Genomic DNA, 26,039 nt, shown 5'->3' on the forward strand with positions numbered 1-26,039 from the left:
GGTCGGCGCATACAGGTATATAAAAAAGTGTTTCTCCCTGCAGTCTGTAGGACTTCAGGTATGGTAGTTCTTCTAATGGTGTCCTATGTAACAACCCTCCCAGTACTTCCCGAATGGAGTTCTGGTCATCTTCTGTTAGCTTATCTTCAGGATATGTTTCCATGAAGATAGCTACCTTTATGTTGGTCACAGCCTCCTTGTAAATCCCTGGTCCCTTAGCGTCCCTGGGCCTTTTTGGAGCTCTGGCCGTTTCTGTGGGTGTACTGCCCTCTGACCTTGGCCTCTTAAGGGTCTTGGTAGGGGTTTCTCTCTGCTTGGGTGAGCCTGCATTTCCTGATTGCTGAATGCCCCCAGTTCTTGCTTCACTTGCCCTAGCTCTTGCCTTTTAAAGTTTCTGTCTGGACAGTGCCTTCTTTGCTAGACAGAATCCACTTACTCCAGAGACTAGGTGTCCCAGACCTTCTCCTACTGTAGGCATGCTAGAAGTACTAGCTCCCTGCAGTGGTGTGTCAGTACTAGTGACTCCCAAGAGAGTGATTTCTGAATATGGTAAATAAAGCATGGCGTCCCACAAGGATCCATAATAGGTTCTTTGCTCTTTCTTCTCAATATAAATGACTTACCAAATTTTGTTAAGAATAAATCTATATCAACTCTCTTTGCAGACGATACTAATATAACCACTAGTAGTATAACCCCACAGGTTTTATAAGTGACATAGCGACTGCATTTGAATACTTGAGTGGTTCAGAGCCAGTAAACTTACATTTTTGTAATGCTGAAATTATCTGACTTTGCACTAAGGAGGAGAGCAGTGCTGTGCAATATAACTAGTAAAGGTTTACGGTCTTCTGGAATGTGATGCAGTATAGCATGCTAGGTAGGTATCTACGTGCCAAACTAGAAGACCATAAACTTTATATTAATCATGATGAGAACCTCAGCTCAGAAAGTAATCTGTCGCACTTAACATATAATGACACTTATACCTATGAGGCTGTTTTAGTAAAAAGTGATAATAGTTTTCTTAGCTCTCTGTTTCTAGTAGTTTGTATTCATACTGGTTTTACAGTCGCTTAATTTAGGAACAAAGAAAATTAACCGTAATTTTTGTATTATTGTTTCTTTGTTTGTGGTTTCATGCATGGGTGAAGTTTACCCACTACATACCTTTTTGTTATATTCATGGTGTTTGAGAAGCCCCTGAGTTTGCAGACCCATTGTTCATTGTGTTTCTTTACAAAGAAGTAGTCTAAATGAATATTATAAATATATATAAGCACTGTAAGGATCACAGCTTGTGTATGCTTGGTGTTCTTTGTATCCATGCCAAAGGAGGCCACGGTAGCCTCTTTCCTACATTGATTACTCCTGTTTCCCTTCTATGTGTTTTTTTTTTAAATGAGAAAGTGGCCTCCGTAGTTTAGAGGTAACGTTCCCACCTCATGACTCGTGGTACGTGGGTTCAAACCCGGCAGAGGTCGTGGAATTTTTAAGGGCGAAAAAATTCAATGAACAAGTCCTCCGGGAGGGACTTTAAGCCGTGAGTCCCGTGTTGTAGCTTTACGGCACGTAAAAGAACCTTATATCTCCAAAAGAGGTCACTGAGCCAAATTCAAGGACGTTTCCCGCCCAACAGTAGTCTCTAACGCCTCTGATTGATGGGGGAAGCATTATAGATACCGCCAAGCCAGTAGAGAACTCGCTGGCTCGGTCGGGGCTGATGCTATGCACCAATATCGGTAGGGTATAGAGACTGGTAGAATATCATAGAAGGAAGCACAATAGATCAAAACTGGTCTTGGTGCATGGGGAAACCCACCCTCTCCAATATCTAACTAACTATTAAATGAGAAAGTTACCTAAATTTAAAATTATGTTCAACACATATAACAACACCGATGTAATTTTCTACTAGTATTGGGTTCAAGTGAATGTAAGAAAATGCATGTATAATGGTACAGAAAAATCACAAACATTTTCAAAAACAAGGGACAGTAATGTGCTGTACAGGATGGTGAAGGACTAAGCAAGTTGACTCGTGTGTTCTCACTTGCATTCTGAAGGGGGCCAATTTGAATCTTGGTTTGCAGATCAGGTATTCTGATTGAGGTCTTTCAAGATTTCCCACATTTCCTCCTGATAGATATCTGATAAAACAGGCCATAATCATGTTCTTTCCTGACCACTATTCATATTATCATTCAATGTTACATTGTCTGGGCTCTGACAGTATTACTACTTACTTAAACTTCCAAGGCCGCATCATAGCTCAAGCGGTTAGTCGCTGGCTTCCCATTGCGGCACCCCAGGTTCGATCCCTGGTCTGGTCAAGTGGGATTTGTGGACAAAGTAGTGATGGGGCATGTTTCTCCGAATACTTTGGTTTCCCCTGCCAGTCTTTATTCCACCAATTGCTCCACAATCACCCTCACCTATCATCTGGGGCTGGTACAATAGGCTAGAAGTGGCCACAGTACAAGGGACTTAGTCCCACCCCACTAGCAATAAAGAAAATTACTTAAACTTCAAATAAATAATAACATTAAAATGATCATAAGATGTGATAGTGGTAACTGGATTTCTAATTGGCTCAGGAGAGGATCTGTTTCCCAGCTTTTGTAAGCAAGGAATGAATGGACCTTCATGTTCTATATAAGTAGGTCTTTTGACATGCTGAGTATCTAACATATTTTGAAGGCAGACATTTAATTTTTTGTGTCGTTAATTGTCAGAAATGCTATAAGTCTTCAGTCACATACCTTATAATGCAGATTCTGAAACTGTTTCTCTCTATTGATTATACATTGAAGTATTAGGCTCGTACTTCAAACTTCTTCACTGACTATCATATGCACAGTTACTTTTATGGTGAAATTCCAGGTTAGTGACCTTGATTGAAGCCTGGGAATTTTCACTTTAGTACAAATTTCCATCTTCCATGATCAGTTAACTTAATTTAAGACTTGCTTCCACGCAGTACCTACAGTTCATAACAGAACACTCTCCTCTTTCAGAGTCTGACAACAAATGAAGAATTGGAAGTTAAATTTGATTCACAAACTGCTGATACTAGTGAACCACATAAGGTGTACTTTGCATCTAACAAAACAAAATACTCCTGTGAAGTCTGTAAGAAAGTGTTTAGTCATCAGAGTGAACTTAAGATGCATATACCTGCACACAGTGCAGAACATCCATACTCTTGTGATATTTGTGAAAATGCATTCAGTCTTCATGTTAATCTGAAGAGGCATCAGCGGGTGCATACAGGGGAGAGACCATACTCATGTGATGTGTGTGGAAAAGGCTTTAGTAAAAATAGTGATCTCATCAAACATATGCGTGTGCATAACGGACAACGCCCATACTCATGTGGAATATGTAAGAAGGCCTTTAGTGATCAGAGTAATCTTAAGAGACATGAGCATGTGCACACTGCAGAGCTTCTGTTTTCATGTGATGCCTGTAACAAAGCTTTTAATACCCAAAGTCATCTGAAGCGACATCAGCGCGTGCACACAGGGGAATGTCCGTACTCATGCGATGTTTGTAACAAAGCTTTTAATACCCAAAGTCATCTGAAGCGACATCAGCGGGTGCACACAGGTGAACGCCCATACTCGTGCAATGTTTGTAAGAAAGCTTTTAATACCCACAGTCATCTGAAGGAACATCAGCGGGTGCACACTGGGGAATGCCCGTACTCATGCGATGTTTGTAAGAAAGCTTTTAATACCCACAGTCATCTGAAGCAACATCAGCGGGTGCACACTGGGGAATGCCCGTACTCATGCGATGTTTGTAAGAAAGCTTTTAAAACCCAGGCTAATCTGAAGAGGCATCAGCGTGTGCATTCAGGTGAGAGACCATACTCATGTGATGTGTGTGGAAAAGGCTTTAGTCAAAGAAATGGTCTCATCAGACATATGCGTGTGCATAACAGACAACGCCCATACTCATGTGGAATATGTAAGAAGGCCTTTAGTAGTCAGAGTGATCTTAAGAGACATGAGCTTATTGCACACTGTAGAGTTTCTGTTTTCATGTGATGCCTGTAACAGCTTTTACTTCCCAAGGTCATCTGAAGCAACATCAGCAGGTGCACACAAGGGAACGTCCGTACCCATGCGATGTTTGTAAGAAAGCTTTTAAAGTCCAGACTCTTCTGAAGCAACATCAGCGGGTGCATACAGGGGAGAGACCATACACATGTGATGTGTGTGGAAAAGGCTCTAGTAAAAGAAGTGATCTCATCAAACATATGCGTGTGCATAACGGACAACGCCCATACTCATGTGGAATATGTAAGAAGGCCTTTAAAGATCAGAGTAATCTTAAGAGACATGAGCATTCGCACACTGCAGAGCTTCTGTTTTCATGTGATCCTTGGAACTAAGCTTTTAATACCCAGGTCATCTGAAGCAACATCAGCGGGTGTACACAGGGGAACATCGTACTCATGCGATGTTTATAAGAAAGCTTTCAAAAAACAGACTAATCTGAAGCAACACCATATTGTCCATACTGGAGAATGTCCCTACTCTTGTGATGTGTGTAACAAAGCCTTCGAAGGCCAAACAAATCTCAGGCAACATCAGCTTATGCATAATTGAGAATGCCTTTGCTCATACAATACGTATAAGCAATAATGTTCTTAATCAGGTTACCTCAGGTTACAGTTGATCATGCTGGTAAATGAATTTGTTCCTGTCATCATTGTAAAGAATATTTTCTCTGGGTTCCTGTGTGACAGTTTTGAACATAATTTGTAATGGTACATCATTACATATTTTTTGTGTCTTTTGGATTATGTATAAACACAAATGATATGTAGATTGCAGATATCCTAAAATAAGGTAATCAGAGGGATAAGTGAGCTGTAGTGAGTGATTTAAACACTAAAACATTGGTGACAATGCAGATGAGCAAGAAAAAATAAATATTGAATACTGATATAATTGTGCTGGAACTAAAATATAGGCCATCCATGAACCTTTCCTGTACAGATTTCCATGTAATAAAGTTGTCATTTCATCGTATTTGTCAACACAGGCCTCCTGATTTCCACCATCATTCAGAGTACATTTTGACAAGTCAGGGCTTTCCTTCCTGAACACACTACTTATTTATTATAGTCATTTTGTTGGTTCTAGTAGTGGCTGGAGACCGCCACTGTGGTCTAGTGGTCAGAGTTTCTGGCTGCACATCCAGATTTTCTGAGAACTAGTGGTTCTGGAACGGGGTCCAATCAGTCTCGTGGAGATAATTGAGGAGCTACTTCAAGGAAATAGCAACTCTGATAGAAAACCGAAATTGACGGCTGTGAGGATTCAGTGCCCTGAACACAAGACATCCACTATCCGCTAAAGTTGGCACTAACTTCGCTGACAAGCGGTGGTTGCTGTCGGCATAGTTCGCTTGCAGACTAAAACCACTGAGTTTGTTTTTTTTCACTCATGTTTTCTAGGCTATGAAGGAACAAGAAGCTTGGTTAGTCTTTGATGAGTGTTAACAGCGGCCGCGTCTCACCTAACCCCCAGTTTCCCAACGGTGGGTTTAACGTTTGGCGTGTTATTGTACAGAAACGTAACCCCTGCAGTTGTCGAAGGATTGGTTTAGCAATAATGGGCCTGTGTATTTCTTAATCAAACGACTTACACATTAGTTACATACGAATAATGTTCAATAATCGTTTACTCCATCTTATTAAGAAATACTGAGAAACTAACTCCTTGGATCGCTTCTTGAGGAGCTGCCAATCGCACAGTCACTCAAGAATTTCTCAACATTTAATTGAACCCGAAGATTCATTGCCATGTTCACAACAGCCTGCTACTAATTCTTTTCCTGAGCCACATGAATTCAATCCATACCATTTCATCCTGTTTCTCTAAGATCAATTTTAATATTATCCTCCCATCTAAGTCTAACTCATCCTGGGGGTCTCATTTCTTCTGGACTTCCCACCAAGATTCTGTATGCATTTCTCTCCTCTCCCATGCAGCTGTATGCCTTTCCCATCAAATCCTCATTAGATCTGTCAATCTAATTATATTTGACAAAGATGCAATTTATCAACCACCTCATATGCAATTTTTCTTCAACTTTCTATTATTTCATTCCTCTTTGGTCCAGATATTCTCCTCAGCACTCTGTTGTCAAACACCCTGAGTCTATGTTCTTCCCTTAATGTCAGAGACCAAGTTTCACAATCATTAAAATCGCAGGCAAAATTGCTGTTTTCTATATTTTAATTTTTACTTTTTAGACAGCAGATGAGAAGACAAAAGGATTTGAACTGAATGGTAACAAGCATTACCCAAATTTCATCTCCTCTTAGTAATTAATATTTACTTGTTTAAATAGTCCAATAAAGGAGCAGTGAACGACGTTGTACTTAAGACGGCGCAAAAACTTGTGAGTCACCGTTTTAATCTATCCGCACAGGACGACCAACTGAATAGTGATTATCGAGTGAGGATAAACAGGCCTAACATGGCTTCCACCTGTTAGCTGGTGGAGCCACTGCTATTGGTGGTTGAGTTTCAGTCAGAATGTACAAACTAGCCTCTGTGTCCCCTACAAATGTGTTGTTTTAGAGCTTGCTTTTTCTAATTCCATTTATCGTGCTACAGTATTCATATTCTCCTGTATAGTAGTTTGTAGGTTTTGCTGCACCTTTATTAGAACAACCTGGAATTTCAGTGCACTCTTTAAAACATTCCCAATACAGCGCACACATCTAGTATCTCCACGTACTGCTCTGTGCAGTGAAATTTGTAGCCTTTGCGAACTGATTGATCGCCTTGTCGGGAAGTCATTGCTCTAGGAATTAAGTCTGGAATGATACTTTTCTTTTTACATTCGAATAAATGTACCATAGCCCTGTACTTTTTTAACTTAGCCTTCCCAACTTTCCCATGTTTTATTAGCATCAATGTATACAATTCAGGTTGTTTTCCATTGGCGGACTGTTGTAAGCAGGATATGAACTTTAGGTTTCCGTAAAAGGCTGTGGATGTCTGGAGTAACTGGAGAATAGTCCTTCTGGAGAAATTCTTCTCCATTAAATTAGTGAATTAGATGTACAGCAATTCAGCAGTTAGGAAGACATTACACATTCCTTCTTCAGCTCACATCCATTCTTGACATCCACGTGTCGGAGTTGCCATCAAGTTGTTATCAATTACTCCCAGCGTATGTACACAGTAACCGAAGCTCAGAGCATCCTCATGGCTTTATTAATTAGAATGCTGAGCGCACATCGCCTGTGTGCCAATCAAGTCTTGGTAATGAACTTATATGTTACGAGGCTGAGCTAATCATTGCAGGTCTCACCCCTTCAGGGACGCAATTACGCCACGTTTGGTACATCGGACGCCTCTCGCAAACAGACCTTAGCGTTTAAAATGATTCGTTCTTAATCCGGCTTGAGGGCTTGCTCAAGTTCTGTCCACTGCATGATGTTGGCGTCTACGCTGTTGTGACCGCTGCTGTTTCATATGCGATTTCGTGAAAGTGGAGTGAAGTTCACGGGGCACATCCCGATGTGGAAGCTAATAAAGGCAGTCATGTTCCAGTGTTTTCTTTTTTCTTTCTAATCCTCAGAGTTCTGAGAACATTCTTTGCACCCAAGAACCGGGAAATAACAGAAGGATCGAGAAAATTACATGTAACGACCTTTATGGTTTGTTCCCTTCACCGAATAGGCCCGTTATTAGGATAATCAAATCAAGCATGACCTGAGCCGGGCATAGAACTCTTATCTATCCGTCCGTCTGTCTGCCTATCTATCTGTATCTCTACAGTCCTTTGGTTGGACTTTGGCCGCTTTTCAGTTTCTCAATCTTGTACAGAGTAGGAGTCCTCGGAAGGATGGTCAGCCCATCGCAAGGGGCTATGCCTACACACAGAACAATGCAAACAGAATAAACGCAAACAAATATCCATGCTTTGAGTGGGATTCTAACCCACGATCCCAGCTTTCAGACGAGCCCAGACCGACCATGCCTTAGACCGCGCGGCTACTGCGATCGGCCAGAGCACGTATGGTGGAAATAAATGCATATGAAATGTGTAAAAATAAAATCTGAAGGGAAGGGACAACTTTTAAGATCTAGAAGCACATGAAAGGCTAATATTAAAATGCACAAGTGTTACGCCCCTGCGACAGGGGTGGATTGGTTGTCTCACCGCTGTCACCACTGTTACGCCGTGGTGGCAGGGGGCGTGGAGTTATCCCACCGCTGCCACCACTGTTACGCCGTGGTGTCGGGAGCCTAAAGGTATCCCGCTCTGTCACCCGGTTTAGTATGCTGCCACCATCTTGTTCTGTCAAGAAAACTCAAGCAAACTTATCGATCGCTTACGTCACTAGTCCTGGCTTTAACTCGCAGTTCTCCGAAGCTTCGGGAGGGCTGGAGTCGTCAGGGAGGAGGGTAACACTTGAGGGAATGCTAGGTTTAATTAATATCACAGCGCAGTTCTATCCTACTCTATTCACCTCTGTCGCTGTATACATAATATACACACTTTGCCGACCTTTGTCGGATTGCATTACATTTGGTTATGACCCTGTAGTACACACATTAGTTCTATCTCCTGTCACCCTGGTGTTGGGTACCTAATACCTCTATCTATCTCTCTCAGTAAACCTAGTCCATCTAGTTTTCACTTTCTCTCCCTGGGGTTTGCACTTTAATATTATCACACTTAATGTTCATGGTTATATGAAGTTAGTACACTTACTTGAGCTGAGGAAACAGACGCTCGCCATCACCAACCAACTCCTACTCATTGCCATCACTCTCTCGGCGATAGCCTACGGCTTAACTCTTTGTCAATTAATAATATTAAAAGTTTTTTTGATTCATTTCTCGAGTTTATGTACCCTCTTTTTTTGGTGACTCGTTGGGTTCCGGGGTGTATTGGCCCGCCCATTCTGACGTATTTTGGGTCGGTGTGGCCCACTCATTGGCTGTTTATCGAATGGGGGTTGGCTCTTTCAGGTCTACCGCCTTCTCCGACTCAGCGTTTTCCTCATGCCATAGTGTTTATGACCTACTTCCTATATCTTCTTCCTCAATGTCAGCGTTATTACCTGTCGTGCTAGCATTCTGATTACTAAGCTATAGCCTGTTACACTTCTTTGCAAACCCAAGCTTCCTGGTACGTTTCATCATTTCTGTTTCTTAATCTTAAAGTCTAGATACACTTATTCCAAATTTACCCAAAAAAAACATATCTACTTGTACATAACCCTTGCGCCATTACAATAAGAAAGAAACAGGATGAGAATATATGGACTGGATTCAAGTGATTCAGAGTATGATGAATTTGCATGCTCTTGTCAACACGAAAACGAATTTTCGGGTTCCATATGATGGATTGTGGGGGGATACCCTGACCATTTCTTTCTTTTTTGTATCCCCGATTGTTTGTACAATCGGTCCATATTAAGGACTATAAGTACATCTTGTGAAATACTTAATGTAAGGCTTAAATACTAATAAGAGAACATGTCAGTGAGAGTAATGCTCCAGTGAGCATTCTCTAGGAATCATATTTCGAGTGTAACTTTATTATAATATGTATTACATTTCTGTGAAGCGCGTCGTTAGGTCGGTTGGCTTATTCCTTCTGAGTCTGCGTCGTTTAATAATGTAGTTGCCAGTTCATTTGGATGTACTGTTATCTTGCCTTTATATTTGCGACTCATGTTTGTAGTTTCTTCCCGTACTGTGAGTACGAGTATGCCTAGATCGGCATGTAGTAGTCTGTTTGGGACGTACCACAGTGCATTGACTATAGCGTGAAGTACTTTATTTTGGAATATCTGCAACATTTTTATATTGGATGTACTTGCAGTTCCCCATAATGGTGTGCCGTAAGTCCAAATAGGCTTTGTTTTGCAGTGAAGGCCAACTCCCGGTAATATGTTAACAGAGTATTAACTTTTTGTATGTTAGGGGAAAATGTTGGTTGGAATAGATTTAGTCTTGGGGGAAATATTTGTAAGATGTACGAAAGCGGATGTAAGAAGGGTTAAACAACTTAAAGGAATTTCTGTGTATGGACTTAGACGGACATTGGCTTGCCACGCGGGAATGTCAAGTCAGCAGAATGACATTGAAGGTACCTCGAAATGCTAACTTTGCAGAAGCTACACTTGAGCAAGATGGGGGTAACGTTTGCAGGTAAAAGTGTTAGCCAAATGGTCTAGCAGTAGAAGGGTGTGTGTCCCCTTAGGATCCCAGCCATCGAGATCACCCACCCAGGGATAAGACGTCATTGGAGGCGGAACTACACCCCCCGGGAAACTAATGAGTTAGCATAAATAAAGGTATATAACCCAGAGACCAAATTAGTAAGGGGATTATTTGAACAGTAATTTTGGCCAATTGCGGCCGGAGGCCATGTCAGAATGGGCACCGACTGGGCACCCGGCAACGCCATCCGTCTGCAGACTCAACCCAAGTAAGTGGAACTACTCTTAATGCCATGCTTAATAATTGTGATACTATTAAAGTGTAACTCCTCCAATGGGACTTGAGTTAGGAACGTTACAACAAGTGTACGGGTCGTAAGAGTGATCCAACTGAGTGATGCAGAGGTAGACAAGTGTAATGTGTAACCCGACACCAGTCGGCTCTTTCATTGTGATAGTACCAAAATGTGTATAACTGTATATTGATTGTGTATATACTAATATAGGGTAGCATAGGGTGAGGATGTGGGTTTCTGTTGTGATTTCCTCCCTTACCACATTTCGCACCGGCGCCCTCCTGACAAGGCCCGTGAACAGTGTGACCCTAGCCAATGAAGCAACGATGAGGAAGTAATTTAGTCGTTTCCTTAGCTCTACCCCTGTGACTGCAGTACAAGAGGTGACAGCAGGGATACCTCCACGCCCCCCGTCACCACGGTATAACTGGTGGCATAACAGGCTTCAGTATTGTCTTGTATACTAGAAGTTTATTTTCCATAGACAGTTCTGACTTTCTACCAATTAGCCAATACATCTGACTAAATTTAATGTCCAGTTGATTTCTTTCGGCCAGAATATGTGTGCGCCAAGTCAACCGCCTGTCCAGCTGAAGGCCTAAGTATTTGATAGATTCCTCTTGTGGTATGCATGTTCCGTTTAATAGTACCGGAGGGCAGGTTCCGTGTCTCAAAGCGAAGGTGATGTGCACGGATTTAGTATCTTTGGCCTTAATTCTCCAGCGTTGTAGCAATTCTTCGAATTGGTCTAAGTGCGTCTGCAATATCCGGGATGCTTCAATTGGGTTCTCATAAGACGCTAGAATTGTTATGTCGTCGGCATAGGTGGCAAGCATTGTTTGTCCGGTTTCTGGCAAGTCAGCCGTATATATGGAGTATAACATAGGCCCAAGGAAGGGCCTGCGGAACTCCGGTTAAGACAGGGTATGATTCGGTATAGGCTTCGCCTTATTTAACTAAAAAGACTTTAATAGAGAATCACGTAGAAAAACGCACCTAAGTTTGTATAATAAGCCTATGCGCCAATCTTTATAGAAGGTTTGGCTCATATCAACACATACAGCTGAGCAGTAGCGCCTGTTTTCAAAGTCACTATGAATTTGGTTTACTAATCGATGTATTTGTTCGAGCATTCCATGACCTTTTCTGAAGCCAAATTGATACACGTATGTAGGTACGTTGAGCTGATGATCGTCGATTTTGGGTACTAATCGTTTGAGCAGTATTATTTCCAAAACTTTGGAGAGAATCGGTAGGAGACTGATGGGTCTATACGATGCAACATCGTTTGGATTTTTTCCTGTTTTCAAAATCATGACTATGTGCGCAACTTTCCACTGACAGGGGAAGTCTTCGATCGTAAAATTGCATTGAAGATGTACGTAGGTCGTACTGAAAGTCATGAGCAACAATTTTTTATAAAGTAACATACTTTATTATTGACAAACCAAATACTCCACCTCAATCTACAGACCTTTCTTTATTTTTNGGGCACCCGGCAACGCCATCCGTCTGCAGACTCAACCCAAGTAAGTGGAACTACTCTTAATGCCATGCTTAATAATTGTGATACTATTAAAGTGTAACTCCTCCAATGGGACTTGAGTTAGGAACGTTACAACAAGTGTACGGGTCGTAAGAGTGATCCAACTGAGTGATGCAGAGGTAGACAAGTGTAATGTGTAACCCGACACCAGTCGGCTCTTTCATTGTGATAGTACCAAAATGTGTATAACTGTATATTGATTGTGTATATACTAATATAGGGTAGCATAGGGTGAGGATGTGGGTTTCTGTTGTGATTTCCTCCCTTACCACATTTCGCACCGGCGCCCTCCTGACAAGGCCCGTGAACAGTGTGACCCTAGCCAATGAAGCAACGATGAGGAAGTAATTTAGTCGTTTCCTTAGCTCTACCCCTGTGACTGCAGTACAAGAGGTGACAGCAGGGATACCTCCACGCCCCCCGTCACCACGGTATAACTGGTGGCATAACAGGCTTCAGTATTGTCTTGTATACTAGAAGTTTATTTTCCATAGACAGTTCTGACTTTCTACCAATTAGCCAATACATCTGACTAAATTTAATGTCCAGTTGATTTCTTTCGGCCAGAATATGTGTGCGCCAAGTCAACCGCCTGTCCAGCTGAAGGCCTAAGTATTTGATAGATTCCTCTTGTGGTATGCATGTTCCGTTTAATAGTACCGGAGGGCAGGTTCCGTGTCTCAAAGCGAAGGTGATGTGCACGGATTTAGTATCTTTGGCCTTAATTCTCCAGCGTTGTAGCAATTCTTCGAATTGGTCTAAGTGCGTCTGCAATATCCGGGATGCTTCAATTGGGTTCTCATAAGACGCTAGAATTGTTATGTCGTCGGCATAGGTGGCAAGCATTGTTTGTCCGGTTTCTGGCAAGTCAGCCGTATATATGGAGTATAACATAGGCCCAAGGAAGGGCCTGCGGAACTCCGGTTAAGACAGGGTATGATTCGGTATAGGCTTCGCCTTATTTAACTAAAAAGACTTTAATAGAGAATCACGTAGAAAAACGCACCTAAGTTTGTATAATAAGCCTATGCGCCAATCTTTATAGAAGGTTTGGCTCATATCAACACATACAGCTGAGCAGTAGCGCCTGTTTTCAAAGTCACTATGAATTTGGTTTACTAATCGATGTATTTGTTCGAGCATTCCATGACCTTTTCTGAAGCCAAATTGATACACGTATGTAGGTACGTTGAGCTGATGATCGTCGATTTTGGGTACTAATCGTTTGAGCAGTATTATTTCCAAAACTTTGGAGAGAATCGGTAGGAGACTGATGGGTCTATACGATGCAACATCGTTTGGATTTTTTCCTGTTTTCAAAATCATGACTATGTGCGCAACTTTCCACTGACAGGGGAAGTCTTCGATCGTAAAATTGCATTGAAGATGTACGTAGGTCGTACTGAAAGTCATGAGCAACAATTTTTTATAAAGTAACATACTTTATTATTGACAAACCAAATACTCCACCTCAATCTACAGACCTTTCTTTATTTTTCCACATAATCGACACTTCTTTGTACATATTTCTCGCAGCGTTCTGGGAGTTTGAAAATTCCCCTTCTGTAAAATTCCATTCCAGCCATCCGAAGGCACTGACGCACTGCTTTCTGAATTCAGCGTGCTTATGGAAGTGTGTGCATGGGTGCGAGCAGTGTTCGAAGATTGGTGAAATATTTTAAAGATGGGAACACCAGCATTGTGGATGAGCCTCGGAGCGGTCGTCCTCGAACAGCCTCAACTGAACGCAACAAAGAAAGAGTGGATGAGATCATTCAAGATGACAGGCGTGACTATGGACACAGTAGCCCGAAAACTTGGAATAGGGCACAGTGCAGTACAGGAGATGATTGGAAACTTGGGCTATAGGAAAGTTTGTGCTCTTTGGGTCCCGCGGTTATTGACCGAAGACCACAAAGGTCACATTGGAAGCAATTGCAAAGATGGGGTGGGAAGTTCTTCCACACCCCTCCTATAGCCCTGATCTGGCACCCTCCGACTACCATCTTTTCGGATTTGTGAAGGATCAGTTCCATGGACAAGGGATGCAATTCGGAAAGCAGTGCGTCAGTGTCTTCGGATGGCTGGAACGGAATTTTAGAGAAGGGGAATTTTCAAACTCCCAGAACGCTGGGAGAAATGTGTACAAAGAAGTGGCGATTATGTGGAAAAATAAAGAAAAGTCTGTAGATTGAGGTAGTGTATTTGGTTTGTCAATAATAAAGCGTGTTACTTTATAGAAAATTGTTGCTCATGACATTCAGTAGGACCCTCGTATGTTGTTAAGACTGTATTTAGCTCGTTCATGATGTTTGATTGTTTGTTTTATAATTATTGCTGTGTTGTCGGGGTGATTTGTGCTATATACATTATATTTTGGTATTTTTATGTAGCTTCTTGCAGTGAAGTGAGTTTCTGAGATTTTTAATAGAGGAGCCATTATTTAGTTTTATTGACGAGCGTCGACGTAAAATTTATGAGGGTACCCATATGATCCAATAACGTCTACATCATTTGACGGAGTTCAGGTAGATCATTAGAAGGTTGTACCATGACACTGGGAATGGTTCGACTTTCCTGAGTTGCGGTGGTGTTCGGTAATCGCCGTGTTGCTTGGGACTATGTTATTCCTGTCTGAAGTGGTCAGATTTGTATTTTTCGTTCTCGTAATGTCGGGTAGAATTTTTGTTGCAATTGTTTGTGTACTAAGCAGCCTCTGTAGCTGGCTGGATGATGAACACTGCAGTTTACGCATTTGACATTGGAATCTTTTGTTTTTCATGGGCATTCTTCTGTTAGATGTTCTGCTGCACATCTGACACATCTGGGGTTGTGCCGGCAAAAGTTTTTCGTATGCACAAATCTTTGACAACGTTTGCACCTGGGAATTTCTCGTTTGACGTGGGAAGCTTCGAATTGTACTTTTGTGTTTAAGAGTAAATCTGTCTTGTATATTTCCTTATTCTTTTCATTTGGTTTTAAGTCTATAAAATACAACGGTAATAGTGTTTTTGTGTCGCGTTGTTTAATGTTCCATATGTTTGTTACTTCATGCCCTTTTTCTTGGAGACTTAGCTTCATTTCATTTATCTCAGTTGTTGGGTGGATATTTTTAAGAACTACTCGGAATCCTCTTCCATTTCTGGGTTTATAGGTATGAAATTCTGTTTGCTTTTCTGTTAGTGCTTTTATTATTGTTGTGTATGTGGAACTTTCCAGGGGTTACACTTTCACTTGACTGTCGTATAATGTTTTCAGCATGTACTTGTGCTGGGTAATAGCATTATCAATTCAACCAGTGGTTTTATATTTTTAACGCCTGATACTAATATGGGTGGTTTCGGTGTTTGAAGATTCTCCTTCCATAGTTTCTTCGTCTGTGAGAGCACTAAATCTGTTGTTTACTGTTACTGTATCTCCTAGCCAATATTCTTGCTTCTTTGATGAATCAGGTTCTTCCGGGTTCCTACTCTTTCTACTGTGTGCAATTTGTTGCCACTGATATTTTGGGTTTGAGGTTGGTATGTATTGTATGTTTAGGTTTGCGGAGTTAATGGATTTATTACAGGAATTTGAGTATTATTTTGTGGCTGACTGCTGTATACTATCGAGTTTTGTGTGTATGCTTGCAGAGGTACTGGTTGTAAAAATGGCGAGTTCGTCGGCATTTGACTATGAGGCAGCGGTGGGAAATTCGAATCTGGCTGGGCTGCTATATACGACCCATAATTGGGCGTATATACCATTTTAACGAGAATGTAAATGCACGTACAGTTTGTTCACTCTTTCAGTTGAAAGATAATGTAGAATTATTAAACTTGACTTAGATGTCGAGTGTATATCACTGATAACTCGAGCGAACAATTGTTACTTGGTAACGAACAATGAAAGTTCACCAGCTTCCGTGTTCACGTGTGTACTCTTCGAGCGTCAGGCGTGTACTGTCCCCTGACCATCTGGGCGAGTACCAGTTGCTCAACAGTAAATATACTTGTACTGGTTTTGCCCGGTGTTCCCCAGTCTGTCTTTTCCGGAGTACGCCCAGTGAAGATGGGTTGGAATAGTAACTTCTGCTGTTAATGGAGTCGAAAAAATGACAGGATTTTGATACATTCAGAATCACCGTAAACGACTATACAAGTATTATACTATATCCATAATACCTTTTATTATGAACTGCACTCCCTACAATAATTGTTGTACTAACATCACAAACTTTCTCTGATTTGGTTCTGTAATCCCTCTAGCAATTCACTGATGGATTATTCCCCTAATCTGGAGAATTCTAAATATATTGTGCAGAAGCTCCCTGACTTATGCAGTCATTTCATACCGGAAGCTGTAGAGTAACTCGAAGTTTGCGTAAGTCGAATTCGTTAGTGCAATATGCTCACCTACATACATGCGTGTTTCTGTATGTTTGTGCTTTGTAGAAGAGAAAATTGAAACTTTGTGTTTCTATATGTTTGTGCTTTGTAGAAGAGAAAATTGAAACTTTGGAAAAAAGTGAAAGTAGTTAGAAAGTCAGCCGGTCACGGTAGCCTAGCGGTTTAAGGCATGTACTCTCTTCGCTCGCTTGGAAACCGGGATCGTAAGTTCGGATCCCACTCAGGGCATGGATGTTTAGTTTGTGTGTGTGCGTTTCTGTGTTTGTGTATAGGTAGAGGCCTTGCGACGAGCTGATCACCCGTCCAAGGAGTCCTCCCGATTGTGTAAGATCTACAAAAACCGAAGTGAACGGAGAAGTTCATGGAGGTAGGCCTAGGCCCACTGGGGCTGTAGTGCCAAGGGGGGGGGGAAATTTGAAAGTCATTGTGAGCTATAAAACTAACATATGACAAAATTTAATGTACATTTTATGCCTTAATGGTTCACTGAAGACGACGGTTTGGCGGTATCCATCCGCGGTTCAGTGTACTTCGTGTTTCCGTACGCAGCACAAAATTTTCATCATCTCCAAAAATGTGTTTGTGTGCATTATGGAACAATATACATAAGGTAGAATTTGCATATTCCCGGGGGCATCTGTAACTGTATTAATCAATCTAGCTCGCAGCCAATCATCCACACACCTTGGAAGTTCATTTTATAATAACGAAATCGGCAAATGTCAATCCGTTTATACACCCTTCAGTAACATTCGTACGAAGGTCAGGAAGTTCACAATGGGGCACAGGAGCTGGAACCCGGGACCTAGAATCTCCCCCCCCCCTCTGACGATTAGGAACTAACACCTCAAGCCTCCTGTGTTAATTGTTTATACTGCGTATAACTTGCACTGCTTGTTTGTTTGTTTAAATGAGTGTGGCATGATTCGAAGAAATTACCTCTTGAGGTGTCTTGCCCAGTCGAAAGTATCGCAAAAAATTATCTACTAAATTACGCCGTTGTTTTAAAATCTACAATCAAGGTTCTGACAACTGCGAAATGGCTATGGGAATATTAAATGCACACTTTTAATTTTAGCTTCAAATAAATTCATTTATTATCCAAACGCTGGAATTCACAATAAAATGACACAGCAGCTTGTGTGTGTCGGCTTCACTTTGTGTCATCATATATGTCACTTGGTATGTGACCCGTGGGGGAATTCCAGTTTCATTAGTATAAGAGTATGTGTGGGAGGGTGTGAGTTGATAATATTACGTGTATTACTGATGGATTGATAACCACACTTACACAAACAGACAACACATGTAGAGTTAGCTATTCAGATGCTTAAAATAACAATAAAACACTGTTAGCTATAGAATGGCCACGCCATAGCTCAAGCAGTTAGTCGCTGGCTTCCTACCGCGGTGGCCCGGTTTCGATCCTGGGTCTGGTCAAGTGGGACTTGTGGTGGACAAAGTGGCGCTGGGGCAGGTTTTCTCCAAGTACTTCGGTTTCCACAGCCAATCTTCATTCCACAAATTGCTCCACAATCACCCTCACCTATCATCTGGGGCTGGTACAATAGGCCCGAAGTGGCCGCAGTACAAGGGACTTAGTCCCACGCCAATAGCATTAAAAAAAATTAGCTATAGAATATCCGAACTTCAGTGCCTGACCTGTTAGCCGCATTTTTAAGGCATAGATTTGAAGTGCACAGATGAGTGAGAATGATACTGATGCAGCAGTATGATAATGCACTGAGATAAGTGTTCGATATCGATATATAGGATGGCCCAATAAAATGTACTCACCCTTTTAATGACACCAAATGCAATGTTCTTTAAAATAGATCATCATCTTCGTTGTTGTCATGCCACCATGGTCACAGAAGCCCTAAATCTCCTGAGTTGGCACTTCGATGATGGGAACATGATATTTTTCCACTATGTCCTGACACCCTCGTTTTTCAGCTTCAAGAGAAGTTCTGTGAATAAATGGACAGAATGATGGGAACCCACCATAACACTTTTGTTACATTTTCGCACCTCACCAGTGCCGAGTTAAGATATCATTGTATAGAATGTTCTGTAAGGCAAGTGCTCTCAGTTTAAACATAATGGATTGCAATGATTTAAGTTTTCCTGTGGTCTCTAGATAATGAGTTCTTGAAATGGAGTAGATAATCTGTGACTGACACCTAGGGTAAGAAACCAGTATTTTCTCAAGTGAACAGGTATTGTGATATCAGCCACAATCAGTCATGTCAACCAAGATTGTCTGCACATGTATGTCTGTTATGATGGATGTTCTCGTTATCGTGTCTGAACTCTAAACACTTTTTACTTCTCCTAAAATTGTTATGAGTTTGTCAGTCAGTGCTCCTAACATTTATGAATTGCAATTTTTACAGCACAAAACTGATGCAATAAAATTGGAACATGCGGCACATGTGCTTCCCCTTATGATGGCTGCACCAACTGAAGATGTTACTGATAAAAAACATTATGATCTTTCTCTTTCATCAACATTTCCTTTAATAAAATGTGACTCAGAGGTGAGCTTGTTTTCCATATGCTTTGTGTTGTAACTAGAAGAGAGTCCTATCATGGCTTATTGGAATATTGTAATTTTGCAGTTCATCATGGACTTCGTTAAATCAGAACCTAATTTGAATAGTGAGGCGTATGTTGCATCATCTTACAGTCATACCGAGATGACTGATTTGAAAGAGGAGAAGGATCCTCTATTAATAACAGGGCCAGTCACACAGGATGAAAATGAGGTAAGCTATTTATCTCTCCATGTACTGTTATGTTCATTTCATAGATACGTGTGAATGCCTTTATGTCAAGGAAGTCCATGTGTTTGTACACATGAATCTGTTTCTTTGTTGATGACTGAATTTTGAAATGGTTTTGTATTTTAAGGTCTTACCAAATATGAGGTTTGAGCTTTTCACAATTGTGAAGATTTATATTTTGACCTCCTGGTTTATGATGCCATGTAGGAGAGTACTGGAGTTGTAGAACTGGGCCAGGCTAGGAAAATGGGTGGTTATGTAGAAGAGGTGAGGGGAGAAAGTAATCATGGAGGACAGGAATGGACAGTCATCCACACTCTGAGACACTCCAAGTCAAAATGATAGTCATCCTCCTCATCTTTGTTGTTGTTATGTCACCATGGTGCCAGTCACAGAAGCCCTAAATCTCCTGAGTTGGCACTTCGATGAAGGGAACATGATATTCTTTCCACTGTGTCCTGACACCCTCGTTTTTCAGCTTCAAGAGAAGTTCTGTGAATAAAAGGACAGAATGGCTGTGGGTTCTCCACTGTCCCCTTAATTGCCATCATTATCATAGAAGACATTGAGGAAGGGGTATTCAACAGGACAATGGATAAGCCCCAGTTCTGATTCTGTTATGTTGATGAAATAGGGCCTAGGGACTGAAAAAACTAAGGTCGTTTGTGGGTAAATAGTATATGACAAACCAGAAGATTGACCATGGAGCTGGAGAGTTATCTCCTTTTCCTGAATATATATATATTGTAGACTTGAAGGCTCTTTGGCCAGAAATTGTACCTGAAGCCAATTCATGCCAACCTCTTTTTGAATGCCAAGCAGCACCACCATCCAGCAACCAAGGTGGCTGTATTTCTTCATTCACCAGTCATTCAACACTATTTAGTCTGAGATACTGATAGCATTATAAAATAAATCATAAGTCTCAGGAGTTTTATATTTATTATTTATTAACCATGATCAATTTGGACAATCTAGGTTCACACTATAGAAGTATCAGAGACTGGAATTTAATAAAGTTCCTTGAAGAGTGGTGATGTTTTTGCTAAGAATTACAGACCAAATGAACATTTGAAATGTTACACTTAAAATACGTGTACTATAGAGTCCTTTTGAGACAGTACCTACCAGAGAAACACAATCAGCTTAAAAAAAAATAAGTGCGGGCTGTCCATGGATATGAGCTCTGCAGTGTGGGTTCTGTAAAATAAAGTATGACTCTTACACTGACAGCTACACATATAACAATTACAGGATCTACTGGGAAATCGGAAGGATTCAACACAAATTGGAATATCAATAATTTCTTCTTATCTACCAAATTATTGGACAGTTTACATACAGAGGAAATACAAATGATGGTATTGTCAGATGAAATCTATTATAAATGCCTGACATTCAGATGGGGGTGAAGGGTGATTTAATAGTCCTAGTTTGGGGTTACAAATTGGACAAATTTATTGAAAAATATGCATCATCCTGCAGTGGAGGTTAATTTTATGATGATAATGGTAATGCTCTGAAACCAGCAATGGTACAAGACTGTATATAAGGGACTCATAGAGCTTATGACTGCATGACAGTTTCTTGATTAACAAAGAGGCCTGGGAAATTGATGAAAAGAACTGTTTGTCTACCACCTGAACCTTCCAGTTCTGACCAGTTTTATCTTTCTTGTGGCCCAAAATTATTACACACAAGTTTCAAACTTCCTTTGATCATGGGCCTGACAGAAAAAGGAGACAGAACACTTTGAGCTTAGAGCACCCCAGGGTGACAACCCAATTCATCAACCAGCTGATCCATCTTTATATCTTCTTCTTCTATGGCGCAACAGCCTGATGTCGGGCCTTAGCCTCCCTTATCAAGCCCCTCCATTCCTCTCTATCCTGCGCTGCTCTCTTCCAGTTCCTTACGCCCATTAACTTCTTTGCATCTTCTTCCACCACATCAATCCATCTAGTTCTTGGTTTCCCAGCACGTCTCCTACCACCTAGTGTACTGTATAATATTTTCTTTGGGATACGCTCCTTAGCCATTCTCTGTACATGCCCAGCCCATTGCAATCTTTTAAGCTTTATGGTCACTGAGATCTCTGGCTCCTTACATAATTTGTATAACTCTTTATTATATCTTATTCTCCATATCCCATTCTCTTTTATTGGTCCATAAATTCGTCTTAGGATTTTCATCTCAAAAGAATTGATGACTGATTCCTCTTTCTTGTTTAGCGTCCATAATAAAGCACTGGTCTTATCATTGTTTTATATATTTTTGTTTTAATCGCTCGGTATATATCCTTTGATCTAAAAACTGATAGTAACGAGAAGTATGCATTATTCGCTAGTTTTACTCTCCTTGTTATTTCATGATTTTCCTCACCATCTTTGTGGAATTTCGATCCTAAATATATGAAGTCTTCAACTATTTCTATCCCATCCCCTTCCATGTTAATTTCTCCAGTTTGCCTTGGATTCCTTCTAGATTGTATCAGCATTTTAGTTTTATTTACATTCACCTCTAAGCCAGTTGTTTTTGCCATGGTTTTTATTTCTTTATATGCCTCCTTCATTGCTCCTAGGGATCTCGATACTATAATAATATTATCCGCATACGCCATTATTTGCGTTTGTTTATACGCTATTGTGTTCCTTGTGTCTACATTACATTTCCTCACTATATATTCCAATACCAAGTTAAATAATGATGGTGCCAAACTGTCACCCTGTTTTAATCCTTGATTTGTCTTAAAGCATTCTGTTAACTGGTTCTGGATTTTAACTTGATTGATTGTTTCTGTCATGGTTAAGTTAATTATTCTACTTAGTTTTGTTTAATACCAAAAGTGGACATAATCATCCTTAATTTCTTCCTTATTATTGTATCATATGCTTGTTTAAAATCTATGAAGCATAGGTAAATATCTATATTAAATTCCCAGCATTTCTCCGTTATTTGTCTCAGGGTGACCTATTGGGTCGAAATCCTGATTGATATTCCCCTATTATTTTTTCTATATATGGATCCAGTCTCTTTTTTTAGTATCCTTGTTAAAATTTTATATGCTGTCAGTAGTCATGATATACCTCTATAGTTACTACATGTTAATTTATCCCCTTTCTTAAATATGGGATATATAATGCTCTTTCCCCAATCTCCTGGTAGCTTTTCTTCTTCCCACACTTTATTTATAATTCTGTGTAGTGCTATTATTCCTTCTTGTCCTCCTGCCTTCAATAATTCTGCTGGTATGTTATCTCCTCCTGGTGCTTTATTTGGTTTTTTTTCCTTTAATGCTTCTTCCACTTCTTCTTTTGTTGGAGGCTCTATTATCTCTTCCTCTTCCCCTTCTCCATCATCTGTACTTTCTTCTTCATTGTCCTCGTTATCTTCCATATTCTGATTTTGATTTAATAATTGTTCAAAATATTCTTTCCATGTATTCATAATCTCTGTTTTATTATTTATTAGAAACCCTTCTTTGTCTCGGATAAATTCTGTTTTTGGTTTGAAACCTTCTTTCATATATTTGATTTGACCAAAGGCATTTTTTGTTTTGTTATTTTTGAAGTCTTCTTCCAGTTGCAGTAATTGCTCATTTAGAAAGGCCTGTTTCTTTTTCCTGCAAATCTTGTCTGCTTTCCTTCTTGCTTCTTTATATGCCTCATTCCTTGCTCTTGTTGGTCTTTCCATATATTCCATATATTTCTTATTCTTGAAGTTTATACTCTCCCTACATTCCTCGTCAAACCGTTCTCTATTATACTGTTTCTCTTGATATTCCAGAGTCTTGTCAGCTTCTGTAATTATTGCAGTTTTAAAATCTCACCATATCCCTTCTACCGTTACTTCATTATTTGCTCTATTGTCATTAATTTCTTTAATTTTATTTTGAAATGCTTCTCTCTTATCACTCTCCGTAATCTTGTCACTATTAAATTTCTTACATTTCTCATACTGCTTAGATCTTTGACAACTTATTTTACATCTATATTTGACCTGTACTAAATAATGATCACTATCACAGTTGGCCCCTCTTAATGTTCTTACGTCCAGGATATTCGTCGCAAATCGCTTCTTAATGAGGACATGATCTATTTGATTGAAGGTTACCCCATCCGGTGCTGCCCTTGTCCTTTTATGTATATCTTTGTGTGGGAAGTATGTAGAGCTGATGATCAAGTTCTTACTTTCTGCAAAATCTATTAATTTTATTCAATTATGGTTTGTTGTCTCATGTAAACTTTCTGACCCAATTACTCCTCTTCTCTTTACCTAATTTGGCATTAAGATCCCCTAAAATAACCTTTATGTCATTACTTGGTATTGAATCATATGTCTCTTCCATTTGTTGATAGAAATAGTCTTTGATTTCCTCCTCTTTTTCTTCTGTAGGTGTGTGCATGTTCATCAACGTCATATTGAAAAATTTCGTTCTTATTCTCAAAGTGCAAATTCTTTCACTTATTGGTTTAAAGTCTATTATTGCGCTTTTAAATTCTCGTTCTATTACAAAGGCTACACCAAATTCCTTATTGCCTTCTGCTTTATCACTGTAACATATAGTATGTTTCTTCAAGTCCATGATTCCTTTACCCAGCCATCTAGTTTCCTGTATGGCTGTGATTTTCATATTGTACTTATCTATCTGTTCTATTACCGATTTCATGGCACCCAGTTTATTGAGGGTTTTCACATTCCATGTACCTAGAGAGTAGTCCATATTCCACACAGTAAATACTAACACAGAGGGAGACAAAATGCAGTGTCATGCGAGTCTAGCAAATGTTTGAGGTAGACCATCAGCAGCAGCAGCAGCAGCAGCAGCAAAGGATAAACAGAATAGCACCATTAATAGTGATCCATCACACTAGCTGGCTACTTTCTGAACATACCACTCAAATTTCCAACAATAAAGGAAGTTGAAAGCATCATTAAATCCCTTAAATTTAAAAATCCATATGGATATGATGAAATATTCACTAAATTACTTAAAATCAGCTCTGCTTATATTACCTCACTTCTGAATCATATATGTAATTCATTCCTTTTATCAAGGGACTTTCCTCAATACCTAAAGTACTCTATAGTAAAACTCTTGTCTAAAAAAGGTGATAGAATGGATGTTTCCAACTACAGACCAATATCCAGACTGACCTCTTTATCAAAAATCGTTGAAAAAGTAATATATAACAGACTACTTGAACATGTATTCATAACAACATACTAGTGAAAGAACATTTTGGATTTAGGAAAATTCTAACAAAGAAATGGCAGCCTGTGAACTAAGCACTAAAATCATAGGTGCCTTTGATAAAAAATGACTAGTTAGGCAGGATCTTTGATCTAGCTAAAGCATATGACTGCATTAATCGTGACATGTTGCTGCTGAAATTAAATTTATATGGAATAACTGGTAAGGCCAATAATTGGATTAAATCGTACCTTGTGGATAGATATCAAAGAGTGGAAATAAAAACATAAACTTTAGTCAGCAGATAACCTCAGAATGGGTATGACTATGAGGGGTGGGTCATAAAATCAGGCCCTCCCACCATGTCCTTCAATGATATATTGTGCTTCCCTTTTGAATTAACCCTTTATTAGTCCTACACTTTTAATGAAATGTAGGGCTTTATTTATGGGGGCATCATAAAAGTCAATTGGTTCCATGAAAAACTGACCCAGGTGGCGAAATCTTAAGTAAGCTATAGCCTCACAATCACATGGGATGTGTGTGGCTGATTCATCTTCATGTATGCACCTTTCGCAGGTTGGGTCATCTGTCGGTCCCAGTTTGAAAATGTGCCCTTTTAGGTGGCAATGTCCAGTAAGTAATCCTACCACCCATCTTAATTGATCTCAGTTTAATTTCAACAGGTCCCTCGTTCTCTTGGTAGAGGGTCCTGATATAAATCCTTTTGCCTGTTTTAGTCCAGTTGTGTATTCTCAGTGTTTTTTTGTGATTTTTATTTGTCTAGTCCCTGATCGCTTTCTTGGCAATTCCAATTGAGATGCCACAATCTGGTTCAGGTCCTATGGACGGCTGTTCAGATCCTGTTCTTGCCAGCTGATCTGCGGTTTCATTGTCAGTAATACCCTCATGGCGTGGCACCCATATCAGCTGAACTGTGTTATATCTGGCCAGTTGTGTGAGGGACTGGCCGCAGTCCCAGACAATTTTGAAGTGATATGGTGTGTACCAAGTGCTTTAATTGCAGCTTGACTATCTGATAGAATATAGATATTCACATTTTTATAGTTTCTATCTAAATTCTAAACTGCGCATGCCTTGATGGCATGCACTTCTGCCTGGAATACTGTTGTATACTGACCAAGGCCGAAACTTATGTTTCCGCCCTGTTCCATCACAATACACCCCAGCTCCAGTGCCTTTATTTGTCTTGGAACCATTTGTATACCAGATTAGTCCCCCCTTTCTATTGGGTTGAAACCACTCTTTCCATTCACTTATATCTAGAAATCTGATCCTGAAGGGTTTATCATAGACATGTTTCGGTATCATTTTATCAGACCCCATCTGTAGGATGGGTTTTTTTTTTCATGTCCTGAATCATGTATGCATGTCCAAAACCTTCAGATTTAGGTCTCCATTGATTAATGCAACATAATCTGTAATTTCCTAACTTGGCCTCTCTTTCCATCTGCAGATGTATTGGTGGGAGTCCTAATAGGATTTCCATTGCAGCTGTTGGAGCTGTTCTCATTGCTCCTGTAATTCCCAAGCAGGCTGTGGTTTGCAATTTGCTTAGTTCTGCCTGACTTGTTTTAAGTTTAACTCTAGGCCACCAT

The 26,039-nt window shown here is 40.2% G+C and overlaps 1 protein-coding gene and 1 long non-coding RNA gene across 8 annotated transcripts in view; one reads left to right on the forward strand and one right to left on the reverse strand.

The window, feature by feature from the left end:
* Positions 1 to 26,039, forward strand: part of LOC111871760 (zinc finger protein 664) — a 61,893-nt gene that overhangs the window by 29,574 nt on the left and 6,280 nt on the right. For 6 of the 7 annotated variants that reach the window (XM_033754387.1, XM_033754382.1, XM_033754383.1 and 3 more), the window contains one exon: positions 3,018 to 4,961. In XM_033754387.1, coding sequence (XP_033610278.1) covers positions 3,018 to 4,052 — 1,035 coding nt within the window. In that variant the 3' untranslated portion in view covers positions 4,053 to 4,961. Of the gene's footprint in view, positions 1 to 3,017; positions 4,962 to 18,836; positions 18,981 to 19,061; positions 19,209 to 26,039 lie in introns of those variants that run through there. The other variant, XM_033754386.1, reaches the window with a different exon arrangement.
* The window catches only part of LOC117282892, a 63,016-nt gene continuing 57,126 nt past the window's right edge, over positions 20,150 to 26,039 (reverse strand). The window contains exon 3 of the long non-coding RNA XR_004513804.1: positions 20,150 to 20,426. This is a non-coding gene — a long non-coding RNA (uncharacterized LOC117282892). The remainder of the gene's footprint in view (positions 20,427 to 26,039) is intronic.

The sequence above is a fragment of the Cryptotermes secundus genome, unplaced genomic scaffold (genome assembly GCF_002891405.2).
Source record: "Cryptotermes secundus unplaced genomic scaffold, Csec_1.0 scaffold633, whole genome shotgun sequence".
NCBI lineage: Eukaryota > Metazoa > Arthropoda > Insecta > Blattodea > Kalotermitidae > Cryptotermes > Cryptotermes secundus.